This window comes from Amphiura filiformis, chromosome 8 (genome assembly GCF_039555335.1).
Source record: "Amphiura filiformis chromosome 8, Afil_fr2py, whole genome shotgun sequence".
Taxonomy (NCBI): domain Eukaryota; kingdom Metazoa; phylum Echinodermata; class Ophiuroidea; order Amphilepidida; family Amphiuridae; genus Amphiura; species Amphiura filiformis.
Window position 1 is genome coordinate 5,196,473 of NC_092635.1, and position 27,271 is coordinate 5,223,743.

At 35.5% G+C, this 27,271-nt stretch overlaps 1 protein-coding gene across 1 annotated transcript; it reads left to right on the forward strand.

Annotated features, from left to right (window-relative positions):
• Window positions 1-691: 691 nt before the first annotated feature.
• On the forward strand, window positions 692-26,927 carry LOC140158533 (insulin gene enhancer protein isl-1-like). The gene is given in 7 exon segments (XM_072181656.1): window positions 692-1,272; window positions 1,665-1,854; window positions 4,444-4,700; window positions 7,969-8,148; window positions 8,151-8,248; window positions 18,768-18,947; window positions 24,087-26,927. Coding segments are annotated over 7 exon segments (1,098 nt in total). The 5' UTR covers window positions 692-1,232; the 3' UTR covers window positions 24,240-26,927.
• Window positions 26,928-27,271: the final 344 nt, after the last annotated feature.

The window sequence follows — 27,271 nt, forward strand, 5'->3', positions numbered from 1 at the left end:
GAATATGCATTATATCATAAAATGTGCCTCTTTTTTCAATGACACAATCACAGTGTTCATGATTTAGGACAATTTGGTTTGTCACCGCTAACTGCTTTTATAATATGATATGGAACAATGTATATCATCAGGGGCCGTATAATAGAATACGGTCCCTGATTTCATCTGAACATCAGCCATAATGATTTTTAATGTTTTCTATCTTTAAAAAATCAGCGACATTCCACTTACTGTGCTACAAACTTCCTATATCTTTCTAAAGTTTAGGATGGCTTAAGTCCGTATTTTGTCGCTCTACTAAATAACATTAATTATGCAAATATTGTACGGAAAAGTTAAAAACGTGTAGTTGTCGCATTTTAAGTTTTTGATCATGATATAGGCCTAGAATTATGACTAAGATGCATTAATACATTGGGTAAACATTTGTGTTCACCTATTTAACAGCTAGACATGCCACAATTTGTTTTCATTGAGGGTTCAGATACACGATGGACAAGTCCCTGGGATACACACTGGTTCACTGACCTAAGCCAAACATAGGACGTGTGATTTAGACAGCAGTCGTCCACTGTGGAAGCGATATACTGCCCTCTATTGACAACAAAAACTTTTGGTTTTATCTGTCGGTGATTTTTCTTCTCTGGATGGATGATTCAGCCTGCAGTGTACATGGTGTAGTGAGTGTGGTACGTTTCACTTACACATAACGGTTTCCCTGCTTCTCTGCATGCCTGCTGTGCAGCAGAGCCCGGTGAAAACGATCTACGCCACCCAGCGATCGTTTCTCCCGTATTCGTCGCGTAACAAAAGAACCACCAATCGCCTCCCTTTGTTCCGTGCCCGTCACGTGCCAACATAAATTAAAACCGCCAGGCCAATCAAGTTGTCGGACAAGACAAGTAGTGAAGGTTTTTACAAGCATACGATCATCATTCTTGCAAGAGGTGACACAGTCATCTGATGGAACTATACGTAGATTTCTAACGCGGACAGACGTGTATACATACGGAGGGAACGTTGGTAGGCAAGGAGTATATCAACAGACCACCCATCTGCAAGTTGAGCATTAACCAGTTTGGATGCTTAGCTTACCGACTCATCTTCAAGCGGTGGTGAATTGTAATAGCACCGGGCATTGAAGTGCCAATCGGACTAGAGCAGCTAGCTTTGCTGCCCATCTTTGTATCTACATCATCTCGTTATCTTTATTTATCTCTGGAATATACTCTATGCGTACAATGCCGATCATGGAGGAAACCATCTCGAAGAGTACGTATCTCGATTTTAAAAATGGTATGCATTTTTTCATCATTTCTTTATTTCGATTAATGACTTCATCTTTTTCGTCTTCATCTGATACCAACCAAGGTGGAACTTGAGTGGAAGTTGAAAGAACTTTCGATCTGCACACTTCCACTTCTTTACTATTATTATGACTATTGTTTATTAATTATACTTTCAGGTTTCAAAATTCGTCACCTAGTAGTAGCTCCTATTATAATTTAGGCCTATGTAGTACCTAACTCTTGTTCAACTTTATTATCGTTACACTACCCCCTCCCTCTTATTACAGTAAGAGTTAACCATTTGATTAGATAACCGTCGACCCTTTCATACATTTCCTTTATGTTATCTAACTTTGTATCTTCTCTTCATTGCAGAGAAACGGAGGATGTCATGTTGTGTAGGCTGTGGAGGACCCATACAGGACCAGTACATACTACGAGTTGCTCCCGACTTAGAATGGCATGCAGCTTGTCTGAAATGCGCCGATTGTAATGCCTATTTAGACGAGACATGTACCTGCTATGTGCGCGATGGCAAACCATACTGCAAGCGGGATTACCTCAGGTAAGCGAAGCACCCGTAAAGTTACTTTTGTCTCATCAGTTAAGAATAAATGCGTAACGAAGCAGGTGCACAAGTCTTTCGGGCTGGTCTCTCTCTATTTGAGGCGCAGAACAAGTTGACTATTCCCTGAATGAACCGCGAGCAAATAACTGGTCATTATACTAAAAGACATAATCATCGGATTTGGAAGTTGGATTTTTAATTGTTTCAAAAAGTTTACTTAAAGGCAAACAATTTTACGAACTACATTATACAGTCAATATAAAGACGTGTGCAGTTTGCTTTGTATGAATGTAATCATCACGCGTTTTGAAACTTAGGGTTAAACTCATTCCATCTATATACGACTTTCAGAGTTTTACAAGGCACCGGTGTATAATGCTCATATGTCAATTCATATATTTTAGACTAGACCTCTTAAAAAGATATTCAAAAATGTTGTTGACAAAACTCTTCCTGAAATAGGTAAACAACATCATTACAACTACTATTACTTACGTGTAGTATAGTTTGAGGTACTTGACGTGGCGTTGACACTTGACGTGAGTATTATCCTCACTAATTAGCCTAAAGGATAATCATTAGGCAGTCTTTCACACTTACTGTTAGCTTATATAGCAACACATTAGCACGTATTTATCTATGTACACACGAAACGACCACCCTTCATGGGCTTTGCATTGTACCCAACTTGAAGGAGATGTCATTTGGGATGGTGTTTACACGCGTTTGATACTTTTCAAACACAGGTACAACCACAGATCCAGGATCTGTGGTACTACACAATAGTGTCTTCATCTTTGGGTGTGTGTCAATTGATTAATCAAAGATGGAAGGATAGGCGGACTGTCATCAATTTAAAACTAAAATATTGGTTTATCTCATCATAATTTTGCAGCAAAACTATCAACAAGAACATACTGCAAGCCTATCATTATAATATATAATCATATGCATGGATTGTAATGTGTATGATATAGCTTGCATGGACTAAATTAGCCATGTGATGTTGGAGACAATTTGTAATGCGATCCGTTCATTTATAGCTGTATCACTTTTGTCATCACAATTTGCTATAGTTTACCGAGCTACCAATATGAATTTCATTCAGACCGTAATGTACAGTTGTAGAGGAAACGATATTGTAATTAAATTTAACTGATTCAATTTTATCAATGAATGTGATATGGACCTGTCAATGCAGTGTGTGGTAAACCATGCATATATGAAAAACAAAAGTTTGGTAATTTGCTGTGTATTGAATTTATTGACTTAAACAACTTCATGGTTTTATCATACATTTTGTGATTATCCAACTGTACATGTACTAGGCATGAAATGAAAGTCTCGTATTCAAAAGATGCATAGATGCATGCTTTAGAATAGATTATCCAGGAGAGCAATAAAAAACCAATATGCCTTTTCTTGCCATTTAAAACACATCAAACCTTGAATTAAAGCATGACAGGGTAAAATGAATAAATTCTTTTGTACAGTAAATGCCACAATTTTAATAATAATAGCATATCACACCGCAATTGTATTGATGTTAATTCACTTAGATCATCATAATGATCATTCCAATAAGATAGCTAAACAAGTGCTTTTTTCTCTGTTGTCCATGAATGTCCGTCGTCAGCCTATATGCATGTACGTATAAAGTGTGGCAAAATGTTGGGGAACCCTAAATAGGTTTGAAGGCGTAGTAGCATTGTAAATATACAGTTCACTTGGGTTTATTTTTCCTTCATTCCAACTCAGGGTATGCCAACTTTTCTTGCAACTCGTCTATTCCTTGTTGTTACGACCAAATGTTGACATTAGTTCCACTGCGACCAAATCTGCCACCGTTGTGTCGACTTTCTGTCTTGACGTAAAATTCCAATCGACCTCTCGATCTCACTTTCGAATCCTTTCCCAGATGCTTCAAATTTCCCCCTTTTTCATCTTTGGTCTTTTCCCACTTATTTCTTTAAGAACATGCATAATTTGACTTGACTAGAGAAAATTGACAAAGGCAGTTAAATTTATGTTTATAACTTTATACCATGTTTATTTGCCAACGCTTTCGCTCGTCATCCTTTCGGTGCCACCGTGCCATTCATGCCACCAGAGTTTTATATCTTATTATTCTGCGTTTCCCGACTTATTAAAACAAAAAAATGTAGAAATTTACTTGGCAATAACCTGCATGTGTGTGATATTCGTCTAGCAAACCCCCGCTAGAAATCGGCTCTGTCTCCTTATTAATTTTCGCTGCATACACACATACAAACAGAAAAGCAAGCATGTCCTCAACACACACACATGCACCACTGGCTTAATTACATCCTGAATAACCGAGCTACCAAAACCAGGGAGGCATGCATCGTGTAGTTTTGTTTTATTAATTAGACAATGATTATTAAACGCTTAAAGCATTATTAGCTGATTATCATTACAAGAAATTTGTCTATACCAATTGAATATCTAAGTGACAACAATTTCCTCCAATTCGCGTATTTATTAACCATTTTATCAGGGTTCCAATCAGTTAAGTTAACCAAACCGCTATTTTTAATCTCGATTTTTTGGGCTGTTTTCTTGCAGGTTATTTGGAACAAAGTGTGCAAAATGCAGTCAAGGATTCAGTAAAAACGATTTTGTTATGCGCGCTCGCAATAAAATCTACCACATAGACTGTTTTCGTTGTGTAGCATGCAGTAGACAGCTTATTCCTGGAGATGAGTTCGCTCTTCGAGACGACGGCTTATTTTGCAAAGCCGACCACGAAGTCTTGGAAAGATCAACACCCGATGTAGTTGCGAATAACAACAACAATGGCAATCATCGAAATTATATGAATGGTAAGTTGACGAAAAATCAACATTATATATCATGTTACTTCATAAGTTGTCCAGTTTGATTTAAATCCCGATTAAGGTGTCAATCGGGATAGCCAACTTCTTTTAAGATCCCGATTAAGCCAAGAATATTATCAGATCTGCATCTGTCCATTCATCGATCAAGAGACACTAGACCTTAACCTTTTCTTGAAATAAGAAAGCAATGATATCATTTTCACGGGAGCAAAAATGGAGGGTCTATTTCATAAAGGTTTTCACCCATGCACTATTATTCTATTGTTCTTAGGAACAATTACTGATATAGTTCGAAAAACAAAACACGTCAACCCATATCTTTAATATCGTTCGGCATTTTTGTCCCTAAACTGACGTTCGCCCTGAAGTTGATTTGGGGTCAGCTGAACCCCGCAGCTACAGCAGAAGCTATATCTGGCTAAAGCCACAGAAAAGAAGTTGAGATTTTACGCGACTGGGAAACATACCCTTCAGCGAATGATTATTCAAAAACAGATTTAGTATAATAATTATATACAAAGTGCCTTTACTAGGTTCACCTAGGTCATGTCAAAGATGATGTATTATTAAATACAACAGATTCTAGTTGGAAACTGTTGAATATTTTTCACTTTTCATAAAATTCTGGGTTTTTCTTCTGCTTTTGTTTAAATTGCTACCACCAATACAATAGCATTGGCCGTTCACCTCTTGTGCCATGGAACCCCGAGGGTGTCGAATGCTCGCGTTGTACTCTGCGGTACATCACCCTTACGATTCAACACAAAATGAGAGCTCTTTTTTCGCGACATATGCTATGTTGACAATACAGTGGCAAGTCATTTATTTCAAAGTATATACGATGACAATAACTCATGAGCCAAGCTCTGTTGATAGTCTAGGGCCTGTGTACACACTAGGGCTAGAAAATTAATATCCACTCGCTCCAATTTTCCCTTATTCTGAAATCTAGTCATAGGAGGACTTATTAGAACAGTGTGTTTTGTGAAGAATTGACGGAAAGAAAACCCCTTCTAACGAGCATTGCACTTTGTTGTATAATTGACTCTATTTCAATGACACTTCTGGTGGCTTGTTGAAACTTTCCCACGTCAAAATAGAACCAATAATCAATGGCACAGTTTTTCATCTAATTTTTTTCAAGCGTCTTTTGGGAAACAAGATGAAGATATATTTCTAAACGAATATGTGTGTATTTTAAGACCGACAAGTGGCACAACTCCCAGCAGTAAGAAGTCTATATATTTCCAGAATCATGTTTTCAATAGCAATTTAGGTACATCTTCAAATTATGCCTCCATGAGCATGCATGACGAGTCTACCGAAATCCTAGGAGATTCCTTTTCCGCTTGGTGCACACGTCATCTGTGCATGTAGTATCTTATGCTTGGATTATTGCTAGATTGGAAACTTACCATAGCGTTGTAGGGTTAAATCAATTGTAACAAACAGGGCTTATTTCAAAATTATTATAAACCCCATATAAACTGAGAATTAATCTTTGTGCGGTCATGTCAATACGCCTAGGCTGTAATGAAACATGTGAAGATTTTCTGCTTGCTCGGTCGCATTAGGGACGTGTGCTGAAACAGTAAACCAATAACGAAAAAAACTAAACAAACCTTCGTTTGAAATAATTCATAATAATAAATAGTAAGGCTCGCTGCATCGCTTTCTATAACTCTGCATCCATGTTTATAATGTTCAGACGCACACTAATCCCAGTGCAAAAGTGATACAAATAATAATATTAATATTAATAATGATAGAGAAAGCTGTCAATTGATACGTAAAATGCTTTTCATAACCCTACCTCCAGGTTGACCTGTTTCTGGTATAATAAAGAAAACTTCTCAAATTGGTGCTGAGCTGTGCATTGAAACCTATTGTAGCATACCCGTTTAAAAAGATTTTTATTACCATGTTGTTGAAAAGATGGCACTGAATATAATAGGCATGACCGATATATGTCAAGCAAAATAAATTAGCCGCAATTATAAAGTGATTAACGTTGCGAAAACTGAATTCATATTCTGCCACCACAACCAGATATTAATCAAATTTGTGTATAAATATTGTAAAACTTAGACATAATTTGACAAGTGAGAATGACAATGCAAGTGTGCTGCAGAGACGGTGTCTGATGAAAGTGTAACAATTACTAATCTATTTGCTATTGTTTTAGTTAACCATAAACTATACAATCGCATTTATGATAATTATTGCAATATAATAATATGTTTCATGTCAACATTTGAAGGAATTAAATTGTTCTGTCCTGTATTTTCATTGAATGTCTTTGTATCTGTCATTCGTCTTATAGCCTACCTGCTTTGTATGGGTGATTTGTCAATACTTCTGATTCGGATTAATTGATGTCGTTAATACATCTTGCGTCCAACCTTTCTGGACAACACTGTCTATAATTATAATATATCTTTCTTTTAATTGTTTTCATTTTCTACAATTCCTATATATCTCACACTATTAAACCCTCAGAATATTGTAATAGCGTAGAGGCCTTCTCATCAAAAATGTAATTCTAATTACCATGTAACTATGCATAAAAGAAAACAATTAGTGAACTTTCATCGCCATAATATGTCAATTTTACACAAGGAATAGAATAGAAGAAAATATGAATTATAAATGACGTCACCATTCACGTGTCTATTGCTTGCCGATCTAGTGGCGCCATTTTGTGATTCGAGTTAAGGGCATGTGGGGTTCTATACATGTTATTGTTTAATGCTTTTGTTTCTTCCACAGATCAATAAGCCATAAGTTTTCCAATTATTATACAAGTCATATTTTGTCAAAAATCATCCATAATTTACTGTGCATTTATATTATTCATTATTTCATATATGTACACATATGTAGTTCAAACCACCGTGAACTGATGAACAACGCGCATTTTAATTTGGTTCAAATTTATGCATGCAGGCTAACAATATACGAAGCTTACATTATTTATGGCATAATTAAGACAAAAAAGCAAACATATCATCTTTAGCAAATAAACTTACATGCAGATGACTCTATTAAAAAACCGCGCTATTCACTTCCGTTAGTAATATTTACTTATTAATCATAATGTTTTTTCTTTATTCCATTTCTTTCATATTCCAATTTTGCCGTCTGCTTTGGTTTATCTGGCCTTTCTACCTGTTACCATGCTTGGCAACATTCTCATCGCTACGGTCGAATGTCAATTCCATCACTGATTTACACGACGACGCCTTCATCACAGGTTCACACACAGAATCTCTGCCTAATAGAACAGTGCGTTCACATGGACATAAACAAGAGAAGCCAACCCGGGTTAGAACGGTTCTGAACGAGAAACAACTGCACACACTGAGGACGTGCTATAACGCGAACCCCAGACCTGATGCGTTAATGAAAGAACAATTGGTGGAGATGACGAATTTAAGCCCCGCGTCATCAGGGTGTGGTTTCAAAATAAGAGATGTAAAGACAAGAAGAGACAAATAGCAATGAAACAAGCGGCTGATCAACAAGCATCAAAGGTAGGATAATTAGTCTTAATTTTAGTGAATAAAGTTGTAATAGAATTAATTTTGAGGTTTATTTCATCTACTAGTATTACCATTTATTGAGTACGTACTATGTCAAGAGTACTTCAATCGAGCGAACCTATCTACATCACTCACTCACAAAGGAGGACACTGCACTTTCTTGTGCTTTCACCATGTTCTCTAGTGTTCATGCTCGATCATCTTTAGGCCAGCGTAAGTCATGATAAGTAGTGCATTTAAGTCCATGCATGCACATGGTTCCACGACAATACTTACCATGCTTACATGTACTTACTTAGTTTGATACTTCATTCATTTGATGATACAATTAGTTATTGCTGTCCATGTAGTTGGCACCTGTGCATGTGGTCCAACTCCAACTTGTGTAGTAACATAGTAATTAAAAAGAAACATAAAGGCGCAGTAAGTAGGGTCTTGTTCATCCTCCTCAGACCATCTCCAAGACTGAGTGTACACATCTTCATCCTCAACATCTTTACCATCTTTACCAGCAACATCATCATTCAATGATCCAGCAACAGCAGCTGGCTACCATCCTCTGCTGAACATCTCTTGTTTTGAAACCACACTCCGATGTCGCGGGGACTTAATTCCGTCATGATCACGATCATTATGCTCTTGTTATCTGAATTTTAAAAACATATATTAACTTTTTTTTGAAGGCAGGAACCCTTCGGTAATTTCCGGACTGGTAGTAAATTACAAGCACGTCACCCATTGAAGATATTGAACGTGTTGTGACATTACGTGTGTGATGAGGTGCCTTTGTTGCGATGTTTACTGGGCATCACCCATGAGCCATGTCACTTCTCATATTCGACAGCAATCAACTTCATCATCATCATCATCTTCTTCATCATCATCATTGAAAAAATGACGTTGCTGATGAAGATGTTGAGGATGAAGATGAACTCAGTCTTGGAGACGCCCCGAGGAGGATGAACAAAACCTATTCAATGTTCATGACCCTAGAGAACACCACTGATAAATCAGTATACACATGTATTGAGACCCTTAAATGACTTACATTGAGACTTCAAACGACTTTGTAGATTACTAGTATACGCATATTCAATCAGTTAATTTTTGATTTTAATATAAAGGAAACTTGCAGCTCGACGTTTAGGGATGCATGCAACTATTGAAGTAGCTACAACCCTAGATAAATAGGACTAGGGCAAATTGTAGTTCAATAACTCAAAAATATCAAAACAACAACATCATCAACATAGCGTAATCACAATTGCATCCTAAAAACGAAATCAGTGATGTTATATCTTTGGGGGTTTGAAGTAATACTCTATATGCGAACTTAACTCTTTTCACGCGGGTGTCGACTGCAGACGACATGTTTCAATTTTTTTTTTTAAATTCAAAAATTTCAGAAATGTAAATTTTCATGACCATATTTGGAATCAGTATGACAAATGCATTAAAATGAGTACAAACATGCCTAGTATTGATCCAGTAGTTCTTAAGATAGCTCTTGATATTTTGAGAAAATATTTCAAAACCTGAACTTTTTCCATTGAAGCGCATGCTAGCACGCAGAGCATTAATTTCCCTTTTCAGTATATAAGATTTCAATAGAATGACAGCCATCAATAGCTTCATATATTTATATATATTTTCTTTTTTTACGAGATAACAGTTCAACATTGTTCAATGAGAGGGTCAATAAAAAATAGAGAACTGTGATTAACAAAAATATAGATAAAGATGGCGATCTTATTTCCTAGGGAGTTGATTTATTTTTTCTTTCTCTTTTATATGTGATGCAATTATGTCTTATTTCAACGATGTTCAGTTGATAGTTACGATTAGATGAATGTTGAAAAGATGACTAGGTAATTGGAAGCGTGCTTTTTCAGTCCCCTCCTCTTGTTTATCGTCTGAGATCAGAGAGATGGTGCTCGGTTCATCGTCTTATTCAAGCTATCACTGTGGATGCAGAGATGACAGCGATCAGGACACTAGGGTGTAAATTAAACTCATATATCAGTACAAAGTTCTTGAACCCTAATATGCTTGTACACTTGTAGGATGACCTTTATATGCATTGGGTACAGAAACTCATCCTCTATATGTCCAAGTCAAAGGTTGAGTCATAATCTTTTGAATGAATGTTAGTGAATGATGCCATTGGGAATGAGACTGTGCATTTTGGTTCATAGTAGGAGGACTGATGTATATCTTGTCAATTTTGACACAAACATTGTTTAGGTTTGGTGTTGTCTCAGTGTTTTGCCCATGCACGTTTCTGTGTATGCTTTACTCACGATTTGTGAATTGCTTTTGATGACCGAGATTATAGAGACTGGTATAGTGACACCTTTTTTTTGTAAATGTGCAGTACCAGCAAATCGTTTGATAGTGAGCGATGAGCAAATATTTTGTCGTATCTACATAACCGTGACTTCATGATATCGGCAGAAATTTTGTCAGTACCCTATGGATGTTGTAGAGTTTACCAAAGATAGAACTCTTTCAGGAACTATTCTTGCTCTGAGATGAGTATACAGAGCGAGCATATCAACCCGTCACTTGCATATATTTACATACTTTTAGGTTATTTGATTATTAATTTGCTCGTAAGTGTCTCTCTTGTCTGCATCTCTTCTTTTTTTGCATAGCATATATATTCATGAAGTTAGCTCGTGAAAGACATCAGAGCACGTTTCCGTACGGAATAAACATGCTTTACACTCCGCCCGACGCCATTTTTACCGACTCTGTAAACCACGTGTCCGATATTTGGTTTCTTTATACAAATTTTAACATTAACATATAAACAGCTTGCACTTTTCAAGCCAAGAACACCCTCATTCACACTTTGTAGTGATCAGGAAATTGTCAGGTATCTACCAGCCCTCCAAGGATTATAATTTGATCGAAAAATCTAATTGAACAACGTCCAGTTTATTTTGTCTTTATATCTTTCACTCAACAATACATACAATATTACCGTGTTCAACTGTTCATCATACATAGCAGCCTTATAGCGAAAATTTAATTTAATTAACATCATACACACCCGGGATCTTTAGCAGATAGCGACGTTTCGCATGCTGGCGATGGTTTTCTTTTTAGACTGACAAAACCGTATCAAGTATACAAGCAAACAATATGAGTGTAATTGGACAGGGCGCTAGAATCAGTGCCGATAATTTCACAATCAACTGGCATAGTGATCATGAGTAATTGGCCTGCCCTATAGTGTTGCTTTCAATCTCATTCTAGTGTGTTTTGATGTCGTTACGGCGACAGAGACGCGGGCAAACCCGTTTATGTGCGATTTAAATTGTACTCAATAGCCATGATATAGCTGAGGTAAACCTCCCTTATTTCCAACACAAGTCTAGCGTCAACTAAACCGTTCCCCCCTCGCAGATGTAGCGCGATTAAATTTCACGAACAGGATTCGCTCTGTCGCATTTTCAGCCTCACTGCGCTCTTCCCCTTTTTTCACGATTTCCAAGCAAATGTACGACTATACATACTGCCTTTGGTGTCGTTTTCCTAACATATTAACTCGCCTCGTTGATGATTTTCCCTGTAGTAAAAGCCTAAAGGAGACTCTAAATGACATCCTCCTGGTGGTGTTAGATGGTTCACAATTTCATATGACGACCCATTGTAATTCACTTTGCATTGATAACGAGGAATCGGATCGCTTTATTTTGAGAGGAGGGTATCTCTCTTTCCGACTGAGCAGGTATTATCAGGTGTCATGTGATATCAAGGAAGTATCTGTGTCTTTGATAGTTCCGCTTCTTGACCTCTGACCTCGCCTATCAACGTATTACAAAGTGGTATTGTTCATTTGAAATTTTGAATATTGAATAATAGATCCATCATGACGATTATGATGTAAAATCCCGTTTTTATAAGGAACAAAACAACCATTACACATAAATGTAAATTTGTTTCCTCCCATACATAGGAGCACTTTTAATAAAGTATCAGAAAATTTGGGTTAGCACATTTATTTATGTGGGTTATATAAATTGTATATTATATTACGGGCCTAGTATTCACACAAAATACCGTTCTAGATATTGTGTTGACTATACTGGTACATTTGGGACAATTTTCGTTTCATGTTACAAAAAACAAAGTCATCATTGTAAACTTTTAAGGCAGATGCGTATGTTTCGATCTAATATAAATATGTTTATACAGAATTGTCATTCTTGCTTTGTATGTGTAGCAAGCCAATGAAAAATACCTCATACAAAATATAAAACCAAGTATGATTTGAAATGATAAAAAATAGCAATATTTTCCAACATTGTCATTTTTGCGAGATTGAGGATTCATGAATTACCATCATTGCTATTGTAGTGTATGTTGACATGGTGAAAAAATATGGCAGCACAGTTGTCCGTTTTACCGATATATTTGGTATAAATAACAGAATAATAAGAAGGAACTCCCTCTAACCCTTCATCTGCGTACTTCATTTGCATACTAGTGGACGAGTCTATTAATAGATGGCATTTCTGCAGCCTTTTACAACAACTTCCCAAATTACATTTCCACGAACATATTTGGATTAGACATACAAATTACATCATAAGTGAGTACAAAATATGCCTAAATTGATTCAGTGGTTCTTGATTTGGGTAAGAATTGATGACTTCTGCGTCCTATAACCTAGTTTGCCACTTGGAAAAGCAATAAGGGAGTCTGCAATATTACCATGTATAATGATACTGCATGTATACCCAAACTCATCGGTTTTCAATTTGGTTGTTGATCAATACCATCATAATATGGCTGACTGCTAGCTGCGGCTGAATGAGCCAGACCAACCACTTGATTAGTTTGTAAGAAGGGAATAATATTACATATATATAGCTATATATATAGCAATATTGTATAAGATGACGATAATCGCCAGCTTGATTAATTTGAGAAAGAACTTATTTGAGCATTGGAAAATTATTAGTGGAAGACGGGCATGATATATGATTATCATGTTTATATATTATCAGATGCATGATCTGCAATCTGCATATTTTTAGCATGGCATCAATAGCAGAAAGAAGATGCATATCTATAAACAACATATTGTATTTTTGTACAAAATGAATAAATTACCGTATAATAATAATAATCGTGAATAAATCAGTTTGGTATTTTTATCAATTTGGTATTTTTATGATCAATTTGGTATTTTTAGTTCATAATTATGTCACAACAGTGCAAGTGACGTTCATCAACTTATATTTATAGAGAAGCCCAGTTATCGCGAACTCGGCCTGCATTTATTTGGTATAGGTTAAAGAGTGGCGAGTGTGCTAAAAACGTGGATTGTCCGCTCAATTTGTCACGGATTATGTTCATAATCATGATAATCAGCCAAGATATATACATTCAAACGTATGCACGTGCTAGTCTTGTTTAAAATGCTAGCAAAGTTTTCCTCGTTTTATATATTTTTAAAGTGTGGGTTTGCTAGCAGCGAAGCATCGATCGCTGTATGTGGACCGGATATGCACGGATCGGGCCTAGTTGCGAGTCGGTACGTTTTAAATACTTTTTTATATTATAAAAGAAATAAAGAAAGAGGCACAGCAAGAGTATCTGCCTCCCCCTCCCTACCCATTATTATCCATGTAAGGTTTTTTTGCGCCCGAGCACGTGAATATGTTACCAGAGATTCGAGGCAGGAAATGCAAATGACGAACTAATCGTGCCGCCGCGTGGACGGGGGAAAAGCGAGCCGAGTCCGTCTCTCGCTCTGTGCATGGGTTGCCTTGAAAATATTACTTTTTTTCCAACCGGTTTTTTTTCTTGAACAGCTTTGCAAACATAGCCAAACTTGTTTGTCTTTCCCTCGTCTATGCCAGCTCTCGCATTTGAAGTGTTCTCGTAAATCACATTGAATTATATTTAGAATTACTAAGTAGCAGTTTTACTAAAATTAAAAGTATTGCTAAAATAAGCTTACACTGATGAATATAACAAAGAGAGTGGCTGAAATACTTAATCAGTTAAGCGTAACTGTGAATATAATGTTATTTTACAAACCAGTACGCATATCATGTTTGTTATAAGTTAAGCCGATGTTTAATAACAGTATTTTAAAGGCGGAATCTCTTAACACTATCGAACACTATCTACTGAAGATAGCAAAATGTGGCAAAATTGAGCGCCCAGCATACAACTCTGTACCATCTGCAGCATTAATAACGGATCTGCTTCACGGCCCATGCATGACAATATCAATCCGTTTAGTTTACCCCATGATAACTCCGAAACCACCCATCCAGTTAACTAACAAAAAATGAACCTTTTTCTTGCATCACTGCCCATAAGGCTAGAGAGAATACTGATCGCATCTCTATTCTGACTGAGTAACGTCGTCAATTGATTTGGCATGGCATGTAGTGCATGTGTCTATTGTCGACAAAGGTGTTACCAGAGTGTGAAACTATTTTTCACTTTGATGACTTCGTGTCCTCCCTACCTCACAACATGAACAGCATTGGGAGATGTTACATGTGAGTGACAGGTTGATGATCGGTTTTCTATAGCCTATGAATATTAAAGATATGAATGGAACGGGATGGGATAAGATGGAAAAGGGTGATTGGTCGTACCGATCATTCTGGATTTTATGTAAAATGGTTACCTGCTTGGCTACTTGTGTACCTCTGGTGTTGTACGAGAGTATAGGTTGGGGTGGGGCTATATCAGGTTATATCTTCATAGGTTCCATAGGTTAGGTCAAGATATGCTTCTTTTTTTTTATAAGTGACACGTCATAACTAACTTGTCTAGTTTAGGGTTAAGATTAGATGCAAAACATTATATCATCATTTCTAACTAATTTTACGACATCATATTTATTTATGGCACCCACACAGCAATTTAAAACACACATACTCTTCTTCAGAAGTCACACGAATTAGTGACTACGTATGTCTCAAGCTTCATCTCACATGTAGGTCACGATTTTGACGTATATACAAACCTGGCTTACTGGGATCTCATTTACAATCAACCCCAATCAAAGATTGTGAGATTTTATACGACATTAAGTGAGGTAAAAAGAAACACGATCAAAGTCCTGATTGAAATGAAGATCTCGTCACCTAGTAGTCTCAGGGTGCAATACCCGCCGCGTGTATGTGGTTATATATAGAATCTACATCAACAATGATCTATTTATAATGTAGAAATGAAATGTTTGATCTATTAAAGCAGATTTTAAAATTATGGAATTATATGTTATTGGAACTACTATCATTTTAGAAATATCTTCTAAAAAATGCAAAGAAAGTATTTGACAACTTGGGTCTTTGTTGGTTCTGAAATATTATTATGGGTCAATATTCTCTCTATTATTTCAAAGCATGACATATATACCTATTCCAACAAAACCGCAATTTTACACATACGAGGCGACCTATTGTCTTAGTCTGTATACCTTGGCTTTCGTTTCTGTTCTTTGTCGCGTGGCCAGCCACTTTGTTCTCGTTTATTGACTTTTCCTTGTACCTTAGGCATGGACATTGGGCAAAAACAAGGCCCATAATCAAGGCATCGTTTATGCTGGGAAGAAAACGGAAGGGTGCCACCTGGTCAACCATGGCATGGCCAAGCTATGAGGAGCCTTTACTCGACCCTTGCTGTCTGTCTTGTATGTTTATTTGTATACCAATACCAAGGCTTGCGTAAAGATATGTTGCTTAGCTTGTTGTATAGTTTAATAGTGACATGTTTAAGGACTCTGGCATGCACGTATTTAAGAGAAACGTGGACGTATCAAATTCTGTCAGAAACGCCAATCAGGGCATGTTATTTCTCCCTTAACTTGCTTAAGGCGATATTGAATTCGGTTTCAATGATAATTTGTACACCGTTCTGCATTAAGTTGAAACTTCTTCTTTAGTTTAAGACACGCCACATGAAACGTTTTGTATGGCCAAGCAGACGTTGTGGTACAACGTATAACAAGAAATGTCTTTAAAAAGACGTGACTGAGCAACAAAGTTAACACTGCAATTAGTGAACTGTATATGGTAAAGATACTTGATAATGTTTCTTTCCAAATTCGATGTAAATAATACATATTGAATCAAATTATTTAATTTGTCTTATTGTGGCAACAATCAATTTCAAATTACCACCTTTCATCGTGGAATTCCAGTCCATCACCATTCACTTATTTTGTATACAAGCTTGCCACTTGTAGGTATCGATTTAGAAATTACTTTCTGTTATTGATATTTCTGTCAAATAAGCATTTTTGCTGAACCTCTGTTTTATATACCATAAACAAGTAGTACATGTATATATTTCGCTGTAAATACTGGTAATAGTTGACTTGCCTTTGCTGTATGCATCACTGAATTGATTATTGATCAGCATTTGAGAAGGAGAGAGAGAGAGAGCAAGAGAGAGTGAAAGTGGAAGAAATCTCTATTGTACTTCTGACTCAAGGTTCTTTCTAAGGTCAGCTATACGAAGTATTGCTGTCTTTCTCAAGCTATGATATCTTCCTGTCTTTCTTTTGATTCCTGCTTGATTTGTTGGCTGTTCTTTACCATTCATCCACACACAATACAGCCATCCTCAAGGCACCGTTAGGGAGTGATTCCCAGCTATGGGTCTATTGTAATATACCAACTATCAACCACAAGAGCAATATATAAATAATTTACCCTTATCATATTGTATTGTGTTTTCCTCTCTGTGCGTATTGAAAATTTAAAAAAAAAAAAAAAAAGATATGGTTTATTTTTACCCTACGGACGGATAATACTTTTGATATGAAATTACATGCTTTTTTAATACCGTTATACAATATTTAAGTTAAAGGGGCAACACAGATGCGAACGAGATAAGACATTGTAATAGGGTTGTTCTGTCTAATACATGCAAAGTCGGGACTCGTGGGGCGGGCCAACACAGCCAAAAATCACACAGACATGATTGTGATGATAGCAGAGGGTTTTTTTTTATAGATTTTTGTTTGAGATTTTGATTTGTTTCCTGCATACTTCATCTTCATTATCATTCAATTGATGCCCAGTGGCTAGCTGGTTGCAGGGCTCGGCGGATACGATAGAAGCAGAGATGCGCATGTTTTCGGTTTTTGCTATGTGCCCCCGTGCAGACCATCTGTCGCTGTGCAAAACATCACAACAATCACAGATGATAGTTGGTGATATATCTATATTGTATAATATGGATCTTTCGCCACATGGCAATCAAATTTTTTTGTAGTTTTGCCCGTTTTTCATCATTTTTATGTTTTAATGAAAATATTGGCATTGTGGTGGAAGAAAATGATAAATATATATCCACATTGTTGGACGTATTGATCTATGCCCCAATGATGCAGGTGTGGACACGGATGTGGTTTTATTACAATTTAGGGCATAATTATCACTATTTTGTAGTAATATAGCCTCATCAAAATTTAATTCAGAAACAAATTCTAGGAAATAAAGTCGACCTAGACAAAAGCTGGCACTCAAACGTCGAGTGATTATCTATCATTGCATTACATTTTCATGTTCAAGGTCATTTCAAGCTAAGCTTAAACTTGAATTTGTACATTAGCATGATTAGTTTGTCGCATATATGAACATTATATCATAACGTAAAACGTGCTGATGCGTAGTACCTCATTGACACGTCTTCCATCATGACCTGTATTTAAGACACAAATAGTGTCAGAACAGGTACTTTGGTCCCATTGCCTATCAGTTATTCGGAATATGTCCATCAATCGTCATTATTTTATACTGGTAATATCGTATACACCAGACTATACACGGTTTCCTTTTGTTCCCCACTTGGCCTTAATATGTATCGCATCCAACAAGTTAGAAATTAAAACAAAAGCAGGATTTCACCATTTTTTGCCAAATTTTTACTCCTTGAAAATGCTTATTCATGAGCACTATTAAACTTGCCTAGCTTTGGTTTAGTGATTCGTAAGATTGGCCTTAACTGTGGGAGATTTTAGACGGGAAATATATGAGTTTGTCTTATGTACATAAGAGTTTGTAAGCAAAGCCCCATAGGCTTGTCAACTGTGGTTCACTGTCTTATTAATCCAGAGAGCAATAGCCATATAATAACAACACGAACCAACAATAATCGTGCCACTAATTAGTTGTTGCATATATAACGCATTACACATGTCACCCATCCATGTCGATCTTGTTGGTTATATATTCCAAAGTTTTCTTTAATAAAATAACAGTTTAATAATTCTAATTATTTACTGGAAAAAAATAATGAATTATAGAATGAAAAATCAATATTCGTGGGGACCTTTTTGTAAATATTGGGTATATATGGTGGATTTCTGAATGCGGTTGATCTATATTACGGGGCTCGTTCGAGAGCGACCTTAAAACGATTGCTCTGTTTGAATAGGGAGACTATATAATATTTAGAACACCATTTTAATATTCACACTAACTAATAATGCTTCAATTATTTTTATTTCTCCTTTCTACAGGACCCTAACCGACGTATGCAAAGCTTCAATGGAGTGCCCATGGTAGCTTCTAGCCCTGTTCGACATGATTCACAAATGCAAGGCACTCAAGTAGAAGTACAAAGTTATCAACCTCCCTGGAAAGCACTCAGTGATTTCGCCTTACAAAGCGATATTGAACAACCGCCTTTCCAACAATTGGTGAGTATCTTTGTGTTTGACCAAGCCATGCAATTCTTACATACGTTTATTTATCCCGCCTTTGAAAAGGACACACATTTGTACTAGTTATTCGTAGTACAGCCCGTCACCCTGACCAATACTAAAAATCGTAACAGTCCTTTTTGGTCAACAGTACATCACAAACACAAAATCATCTTGAATTTAAAGTTTGTCCAAATACGTGTTTAAAATCAAATGAAAGTAAAAGTAAGTGAATTAAACAAATGATACGTATATCTCCGACTATCCGTACACCGATTCGTTTAAACTATGAATATTTTCTCCACGTCGGAATGTACCCGCTAAAGCCTTATAAGCACACATGCTTCACAGTATATAAACACTGAAAATAATGTTAAAACATGCCAAGTATCGCTTGTCTATGTGGACATAGGCATGAGTTAACTATTAACTAACACCAATTTGCAATTTTAGTTGAAAACGGATACTATTAACCGTACGAATTTTGATGTGTCTATAAATACGTAGAAATTGAAAAGATAGTACTTCAAGTTGAATTCCAAACACGTCTAGCTTTTATTCAATACTGTATACACACTATAAACATACATAATCAAAAACGGATGGTTCGGGAACAAATTTTTTTATAATTTACACCTTTTTCTTTGGCCAGTTTGTTTCATTTGTAATTCTATCTCGCACAAATTTATTTCAACAACTTCCTTTATTATCATAAAACAGTTTCTCTCATTATTGTTTAAGATCATTCCACCTGCAAAAACAGCATACGTTTAAATAGATTAATTGATACTGAATTATTGAATAAATTAAAGCACATACTATCTAAAATATAATCAGATTACTACTGTAGTACACAAATACCAATCAATTCATGCATATATTTTTCTTGATGAAAATCAGATTGATCAGAAAACACGTTTACTCATGATAACCATTTTCTCAATTACAAATATTAACTTAATAATGTTTGATTTTTGGACATATTTATCATTATTGAATGATAATAATAATATGCATATGTTGAGAACTTAGCGTCTGTTGTTTTGTAGTGGTGCTACAGGGTTAAGCGGTTCACCTCATGAACAATGGCTTTTCGCACATCTGTCACGATACGACCCTTCATTTAAGTCATATCGATAGCAACCTTGCGTGATACTCAACATTCAATGACTAATTCACTACTCATTCATGGATATTTAGATTAATATGTTGTAAATCAGGATTTCATGATGTTGATGAAGAGTCCATGTTATCTACAAATGTTTATTATTAATGTACAAGATGTATATCCACGGGCATTTTATAACTCGCGCGTTTGTTGGGTAAAAACAGGTACAGAACTTGTACAAAAAATATAATAGTTTCTCTCAAAATGTTGAATTTTCATGGCTGTATATTTCGAAATCTTCATTAAAATAATTTCGAATTAGCACAAATATGCCTAGCCTTTGGTTTAGTGGTTCTCAAGTTAAGATAATGTATAAGCATTGCATATTGTGGTCAATGATACTGATGACGTCCATTGATAAAACCAATACTTGCAGTTACTTGCCGCTATCACTCAATAAAACAAAAGTCAATACTAAATTGATGTTTCGTTTTGCTGTATTGGATAATTATTTATTTTGTCACCAAATGTTTTCTTCTATAAGTTGTTTCATTTTTGACTGATTCCTTACATGTATTCATGTTCAAACGACTGTGTAATTCATAAAAGCACCGGTATTTTCAATTTTTCCAATACTTAACAGTTTGGCTTTTACCGAAAAAATCGTTATCAATTCACACATCTTTCCGATCTATTTGTCACTTCAACCCAGATCATTTTTGACTTGTATCATATCGTAGCATAGCAAATTTTCTGCTGGTTTAGCTCGGGTATATTGACCGCCTGATGGCGAATTCATCAGCGGTATTATTAAGCATATTCGATAGTCAAAGTATCGTTTTATTCGCATTCGCTTCGTTTTATTTGTTGTATTTTCTTTCACATAAAATAATCAAACGTGAACTAAGTATATTGCCAATAAATTAAAACAGATTTTGCCAATTGTTTAATATGAATAGCATTAACGTGGATTTTGGTTGATTTCAAACATCATTCTCAGTATTTTCTATCATAAATGATTATGAATGAATATATTGGCAATAAATTATTAAAGGCTTATGTTATTATAAAAAGAAAGAAAAACATTTCAATTGGATTTTCACTGGAGCCAGTTTGGTTCGAGAAAAGCGTATAACAAGCTGAATAATATTTTCATAACATATTTTTCTACAATGTTATTAAGCTTAATATTATTAATAAGCAGACACTCTATCTACCATGTAATAGTGAATACTGGCAAGCAATGTTGTCTGCTGCTAGCGTCATTGATATTTTGCGCGCTTTTTTGACTCCTTTGAACACCGATGAAAAAAAAATTTCCTAAATTGAAATTCGATATGATCACGTGACGGGAAATTATTTTGCCCGATGTGAAAACATGGTGAAAATTATCCGGTGAGAAACAACCTCGTTCGTCAATTTCGAGGCGGGTGATGAGACATGATGAATAACACATGAATGACCCAGCCTCAGTAGCTGGCATCCTTGTTAAACTATTTTTACTATTTTGACGGTGTTTTACCATCAGTTTCCGTCGTAAATTTCATGTAAAAATCCGAGGCGGTGTATATCAGTCGATAGGTTCGCATAAACAAAACCGCCCTGTTCTTCCTCAAATTTGAATATCACCTTCAGCAATACTAGAAGATTGCAATGATTCCTGTCTTCAAGTGTTAGGTGTGCACTTTAAGTCTTCTCTGATTACAGCTTCATAGATAGAATCACTTCGTCAGTCTTTTCAGGATAGCTTGTTTAAGACGCAACTACAAGTGGTTTATTCAATTAAAATCTGTAAAAATATTGTTCATACGTTGATTTGTAGGTTTTTCAAGTATTCCTTAAGAGCGGAAATGCTGCAGGATTTATTTGGTTTTCATAATTTGGGTCAAAAGAGCATTTGAATATATTTTGGAATTTTTTATTTTGTCTATGTATAAGCCACGCAATGAGTTGTTTTTAACATGTCTGCACTAAAAACTCATCAATGCTATCTTCAGTAGATAGCAGTGTGTATTTAGGTTTGTAGTCTGCGCTCTAGGCTCTAATTAAAGCGTTCGTCCCAGATATTGTAATTACAATAGCTGAACTGTAGCTCCAATGTCCCGACTTAACTTGTCTTTCAACAGTCTGGCGTATGTAAACATCAAAAAGCTGCCGTCTATAGTTTATGTTACGTCGTTAAAAGCGGCCATATAGAGTTGATTATAGTGCATGAACTAATCAGTGCTTCTATGATACACGCATGATGAATCTTGAATCACCAAAATCATGGTTTTATAAATATATATCAACAGCATTAGTTGAAAATCGATTTTCAAGATAAGTGTTACAGTAGTTGAGCTATGCTTTTTTGTCCTTTAATATATCTAGGGTTGACAACCAAAAAGCCTCACAATGAAACATACTGTGAGTTAGGGCTTTCTGGTTCTCAACCCTTGATATATTGGGCATGAAAAGGAATTACCTTTCTATTTCCGGCTTCTCAACATAATCGCAGTTAAAGCTGTGCCATTATACATTTATAAGGCACAAGCAGCTATCTTCAGTAGATAGCAAATTGCCCGAATATTTGGTACCATACTTGTCTTTAGCTATCTTCAGTAGATAGCAACCTGCCCGAATATTTGCGTACCATACTTGTTTTTAGCTATCTTCAGTAGATAGCAAACTACCCGAATATTCGCGTACCATACTTGTTTGTATAAAAAATACTGTACTTGTTATCATGGTTATGAACAACCTATGTTAAAACGTGAACAAACTGTTTAAAAACTGAAAAAATATTCCTTCAAATTTGAATACTATTTCAATTTAAAACAACTTCATTTAGCAGTATAAAATAATTATGTCAAATTCACATTGTATTATAACAAGAAATTTGTGCGCATTTTAGGTTTAGTTAACATGTCTTACGTGACCTTTACAGGTAATCTCTGGATGTGAACACGCACAATCCTCACCACCATAATTACGCATGCCTAACCACTAGTTAATCACGGCAGGTCTCATCAACATGACCGAAACACCCGTTTTGCGATTAGGGTCTCGAATTTTGTAGTGATCCACGGTACACAGGTACATGTATACAATAGTACATGTATACAATAGTACATGTACGTTCATTAACTATTCATGACCTGGTTATATTTGGATATTATACAGCCTCATTAGAATTAATTTCAATATTTTTAGGGTCTTATTACTCGCTACTAAGGTATTCCTAAAAAGAGACCGGGTTGATTTCCACCCATCAGTTCGTTGGTTTCATTTCACACATACTATGCGTTACATGTATATCTCTCGCAATGAACTAACGCGGTCAAGAGGTTCAGTGTTGTTTCGTGTGTTTGACACACTTTTCTTTAAAAGAGCTCGTCCTGTATACTAACTCAAACCTGACTTTAATATCCTTTGCTCTTGTTTATGAGGCGTCTTTTTAAGAGGTTGGGTGTGTGTGTGTATCGCTGACCATTACGGTTAGAAATGCCTAACCGCCTGCAGCATCTTTTCATCAGTTCAATCCCACAAAGATAGGATATCAATATACAGGACAAAATCACATTTCTTAATGCTTCCATTTGTTCAACATAACATACAGCAACAAGTATTCATTAACATTGATTTTGTGATATTCTTTAAATTTAAGCTTGAAACAGTCGTATTTAAGTCTACTCTAAGATATTATTTGTTCATATTTTTACAATTTTGTATTTGAAAACTCATATGTGTTTTTGTCGTAAAGCTATCTTCAGTAGATAGCAGACGCCATATCAAGAAATTTGCATATATGCAAAGCCACGACAACAGCAAGCATGAAACTAAAACAAACACTTGGCTACTAGAAACAGAATATGTTAAAAGGATTGCTATAGATCTTCGATTAATGTTTTAATCATATTGTCAAGCACCATGCATGCCATGTATGATGTTAAGTTGTGATTTTGCTTATCATCATCTATTTTAAGTTATAGTTTTGCGTACAATGTATATTGTTTTCAATCACCTCTTTCTGTTATATCTTGCTACAGGTCAACTTCTCTGAGCAAAATCTCAATATGAAGGAGCCACCCCGTGGGGACACACCAGGGTCGGGTATGAGCCTACCGCCTACACCTGATTCATCGGACAGAATCCCTACAAATGGCAGCATGTTAGAACCACTTAGTGCCGGAAGTGAATAGAATCAAAAACCTGTGTGCATTTTTCTGCTAAAAACGTGTGAACTTAACAGAAATTTCAACAACTTTGTGCAAAAACGCAAACATTCATGAGCATATTCTATGTGGCTTTGCTATACAACGTGTTGACAGTGACATTCAACAACCAATCATCACTCGTTATCATCATCACATGACTTTCATCGACCAATCATCGCTGGATTCTGTCTTGTTTATACCATGGTTAACTGTGTAATTCACTCCAACTCGACTCGATATTTTTTTTAATGTGCTTCAACCACGTGTGGTGTAATTTTTAACGAGTTTGTATCTCTGCGTCTTATTCCACTTGTTGTATCACATCGAATGACTAATTTCGTTTCACTACATATCTGACTGATGGCATAAAAACATTGTTATGGAATACTTTATTAAGGTGTACTATGATATGGCCGACATGGAAAAGGCACACCATACGATCTCCATGACATGTATTTCCACAATTTGGTTTGAACCAAAAGTCTTGATTTCTACTTCTTCATTCAGTCAACTGTTTCAAGTGCAACGACGTTGATGTTGGAATATCGCATCCAGCATGGAACTGACCAAATAACAATCATATAATATGTAATCTTAGATGAAATAACAACGAATGAGTACTTAAGTTAAGTAGGTGCCAATGATATTTATAAGCGATGCACAAATTGTCTCAAATCACAACGAATCTAAATGATTAATAACTTTTAAAAATCCTAATCTGTGGACAGCAAACACCCTAACCAGGTATACTTAATTCTTGACGCAAACCAAGTTTTGAACGCAATTATATTTTATGATAAAGAGGGAGTAATTCCTATCATTTGTGTGTTTTGAAAGGATAATAGGCCTATTAGATATAATAACACTTAGAATGAAGCAAAATTGACCTACAATAATGTGATTGACAAACATCAGAAGCAGTTATGTGATTTGTTTTAGTTTAGAACAACATTTGCTCAATTTAGAAACTTTTATGATTAACAAATGGATAGTGCAGAATTCGTGTCAATCTTTGAAGATCCGTTTTGTCATATAAGGAACCACATATTTTGATGTGGTTCTGATTTATTATCCAAAAAGATTCTGCAGAATATGAAAATGGTTTTGCGGAATAACTGAAACTTCTTCAAAACTATTTGTGTATTTTAAAAGTTATGAATTGAGCTTTTAGAGTTTAGAATGAAACATAGCTTTTTTGAATTATACTAAATCACTCACAGTGCAGTTATAGATCAACGTTTATCACACACAAATTCGTACACATTTTAACATGATTTTCTCAAAAATAAACTTTGTACAGCAACTGTGTTTGACGAACCACGTGACGAACGTAATCACACTGTTTATTGAATCCATTGAATTCATTATTTTGTGTTAATTGGATCCCTCTCCGGTGCTTGATTTTGGGAAAGAGGGCGATTAAACTCACACAACTAGAAAGTAAAGTAATTGTTATTCAAATTAACAAGGATCAATTATATTATTGTATTGAAATATTCAAATTCAACAGATCTACTTAACACATGTTTATTTTATACTTAAAATATTTTAATTAATATAAGTAACTAATTTTACAATCTCTTAAGATCTTATTTTGGTTTTAATGGTATAATTTGTAAAAATACAGAATTAGTACTCTAATTTTAATATAATTTTACCTTCGTCCGTGTTTCTGAAGCGCGACAATTCACTTTAATGCTCCGCAGCTCGCTTTCAAACGAGTTTGTTTAAGCTGTATAATTTTGCATTTTCCATAATGAAGCACCATCAGCGCAAAATTAATAATTCTATCAAATCTAGGTAAATTATTGAAATCATTTCAATTGTTAAAAATACGGTTGAACAAAATGTGAGTGAATATGTCAAAGAGGAATTGCAAGCTTTTGGATGGGTTAATGCTTTTTCTGAGTATTTTCTTTTTTCGTTCACAAGTAGCATGGAGATCCTTGAAACAACTGTTTTCCTTGTGTTGTTTTAGACTTTAGATATACTTCATTTTACCCTATATGTTTAACTTTGGGAACAGTGCAATTTTCACATATAAGCTGCATCTTGAAAAGAGAGAAAAATCACTTTAAATGGATGTGGTTTATTATAACATACACTCGCTGTAATAATTCACCGCATACTTACCACAAAGGTATAATTCATATGCGGGAGGATTTTACAGCGATTTTTATATTATATATATTTTCTTGTGTTGTATATGGTATTTTAAAAAGAACAAATTGTATTATTTATATTACCTCATATTTCGCTGGCCAGAGTCTTGCGGTCCCGTTCTTACATGTAATTTCATCAACATTTACTGCAAACCTAATCAATGTATTTGTGTGTTAACTTTAATTAGGAAATCCTTTATATTGAACAAAATAACTTTCAAATCAAATGAACACGGCATAGATATTCTGTTTTTGACCAAATTAAATTTGTGTTTTCAATTTAGTGCCAAGTTCACTTTGAATCATTTGTATCAACGTGATCAAGCATAATGTTTAAAATTGTTGATTTTTGAACAACAGGAAAGGTTTGAATTCTTATATTTTAAAATCCTTTTTACAGAAAGGGGTTGCGTTTAAAGAAGTGTGATTTCTTTTTCAAGCTCACGTCACGCTTTGGACATGCCTAATTGCATTTGGGAACAAACGCGAGCAAAACGCCATGAGAGAAAAATACACTAAAAGAAGACCTGGAAAAAAACACGAGAGTGAGAAAAACGTAAAAGCATTAACACGCATGGACACTTTCTTGATATACGCTTTTAACGCAGTGACGTGGAAGCAAATACACGTACCTTCAAAGTGAATATATCCTTTACTATATCACTTAAGTGAAGAGAGAGAAGTAGATGGATACGTTTTCCATCACTACTTTATCATCCAAGGTCACCTTGAGTACAGTGTACATCAACAGAGCATGCTTCTTTCAAATTTTTTTTTTTTTTTTTTATATATTTTAAGAAAGATGGCTGGAAATGTTGTTATCAGGTGGAACAACCACGATTGGTTTTTACCGTT